Raw genomic sequence first — 1,593 nt, forward strand, 5'->3', positions numbered from 1 at the left:
TGGGTTGAGGAGGAGAAGGAGGGGAGGAGGGAGGGGGGAGGAGAAGGGAGGGGGGAAGAGGAGAAGGGAGTGGGAGGGGAGGGGGAAGGAGGGGAAAAGACGAAAAGGGAGGGAGGAAGACGAGAAGAGAGGGGGGAGTGAGGGGAAAAGAGGAAGAGAAGAGATGAAGGGGGATGCTAGTGCTGGAGACTCTTTGAGACATCGGAGGCGAGAAGGTGGGTTGAGGAGGAGGAGGAGAAGGAGGAGGGAGGGGAGAAGGGGATGAGGGAGAGGGGAGGAGGAGGGAGGGGGAAGAGGAGGAGAGGAGAGGGAGGAGGGGAGAGGAGAGGAGGAGGGACGATGGGATGGAGGGGGAAGAAAATGAGGGGGAGAGGAAGAGGGAGGGTGGAAGGGGACGAGGATAGGGGAGGGGGGGAAGTGGAAAGAACATGGAAGAGGGAGGGGGTGAGGGGGGAAGAGGGAAAGAAAGAATAGGAAGGAGAGGGTGGAAGGAGGAATAGGAAGGGGGGGGGGTGATGGAAGGAGGAGTGGATGCCAACTCTGAGGTTCTCTGAGACGTCACAGCCGGGAAGTTGGAAGAAGGGAAAGGGAGAGAGGGAAATAAGGAGTAGGGAGGATTAGGATGACGAGAATGAGGAGGAAGGAGGGAACAAGGATAAATTGGATGGAGGTGTGGAGGCTGACCGAGAAAATTCCTAGTAACGTGAAGGTGGGCGGGGGGTGAGGAGGGAGGAGGGGGGGAGAAAGGGGAGGCGAGGGTGGAAGGGAAAGGAGGGAGAGGAATTCTGAACCCTTCCCCACACAAAAAAACAACACAATATAGAAAATAAAGAAATTAAAACAATAAAAATTGAATTTTTAAAAAGTATTGATTAAAATTGTCTGAAGTGCGGAAAAAGTCGGTTTCTTTTACTTAATTATTTTGACGAGCATGTTGTGATTTCACCACGATAATATTACCACAGTTCTCTCTTTCTTTCTGTTGCATCCTCAGGAGTCGGGGCTACACTCGTATACTCCCAAACCACGCCCACCACCACGTCCACCACCACGCCCCCTCCCATAGCTATGTCCGGAAAGAACGCTTCCGCAAACGGTTCCGTCACCCAAGCACCACTCCCTTCAGACACGCCCACTCAGGAGCCAGATTTCTGCTGCAGACGTTGCGCGGAAGGCTGCCATACCTGCAACTCCTCGTTTCCCGCGCAGTGCTTGAAGTGTCATGGCGACTATAGCCTATCTGGCAACTCGTGCAGTCGTAAAGCAGACGATGATTCGCCGGTTGGTGGTGCTGTGGGCGGGGCGATAGCCGCTTTGGCGGTGGTTGTGGTTGTCATCGTCGTTATCGTCGTCGTCATGAGGCGCCGGAAGAAGGAACATGGTTGTGGGGCCAACATGACCAATGGTGGAGGTGTGTCCTTTGAGAACAAGGCGACGGTAAGTGTGAGTGTGTGTGTGTGTGTGTGTGCGTGTGCGTGTGTGTGTGTGTTTGTGTGTACGTGCACGTGTGTGTATGTGTGTGTGTGTGAGTGAGTGTGTGTGTGTGTGTGGTGCATGTGTGTGTGTGTGGTGCATGTGTGTGTGTGTGTGTGT

The 1,593-nt window shown here is 54.2% G+C and overlaps 1 protein-coding gene across 1 annotated transcript in view; it reads left to right on the forward strand.

Annotated features, from left to right (window-relative positions):
- Window positions 1–1,593, forward strand: part of LOC101851209 (mucin-5AC) — a gene marked incomplete in the record, with an annotated part of 36,796 nt that overhangs the window by 25,440 nt on the left and 9,763 nt on the right. The window contains 1 exon segment of the mRNA XM_013085728.2: window positions 995–1,437. Coding sequence (XP_012941182.1) covers window positions 995–1,437 — 443 coding nt within the window.

Source organism: Aplysia californica, unplaced genomic scaffold, assembly GCF_000002075.1.
Source record: "Aplysia californica isolate F4 #8 unplaced genomic scaffold, AplCal3.0 scaffold00401, whole genome shotgun sequence".
NCBI lineage: Eukaryota > Metazoa > Mollusca > Gastropoda > Aplysiida > Aplysiidae > Aplysia > Aplysia californica.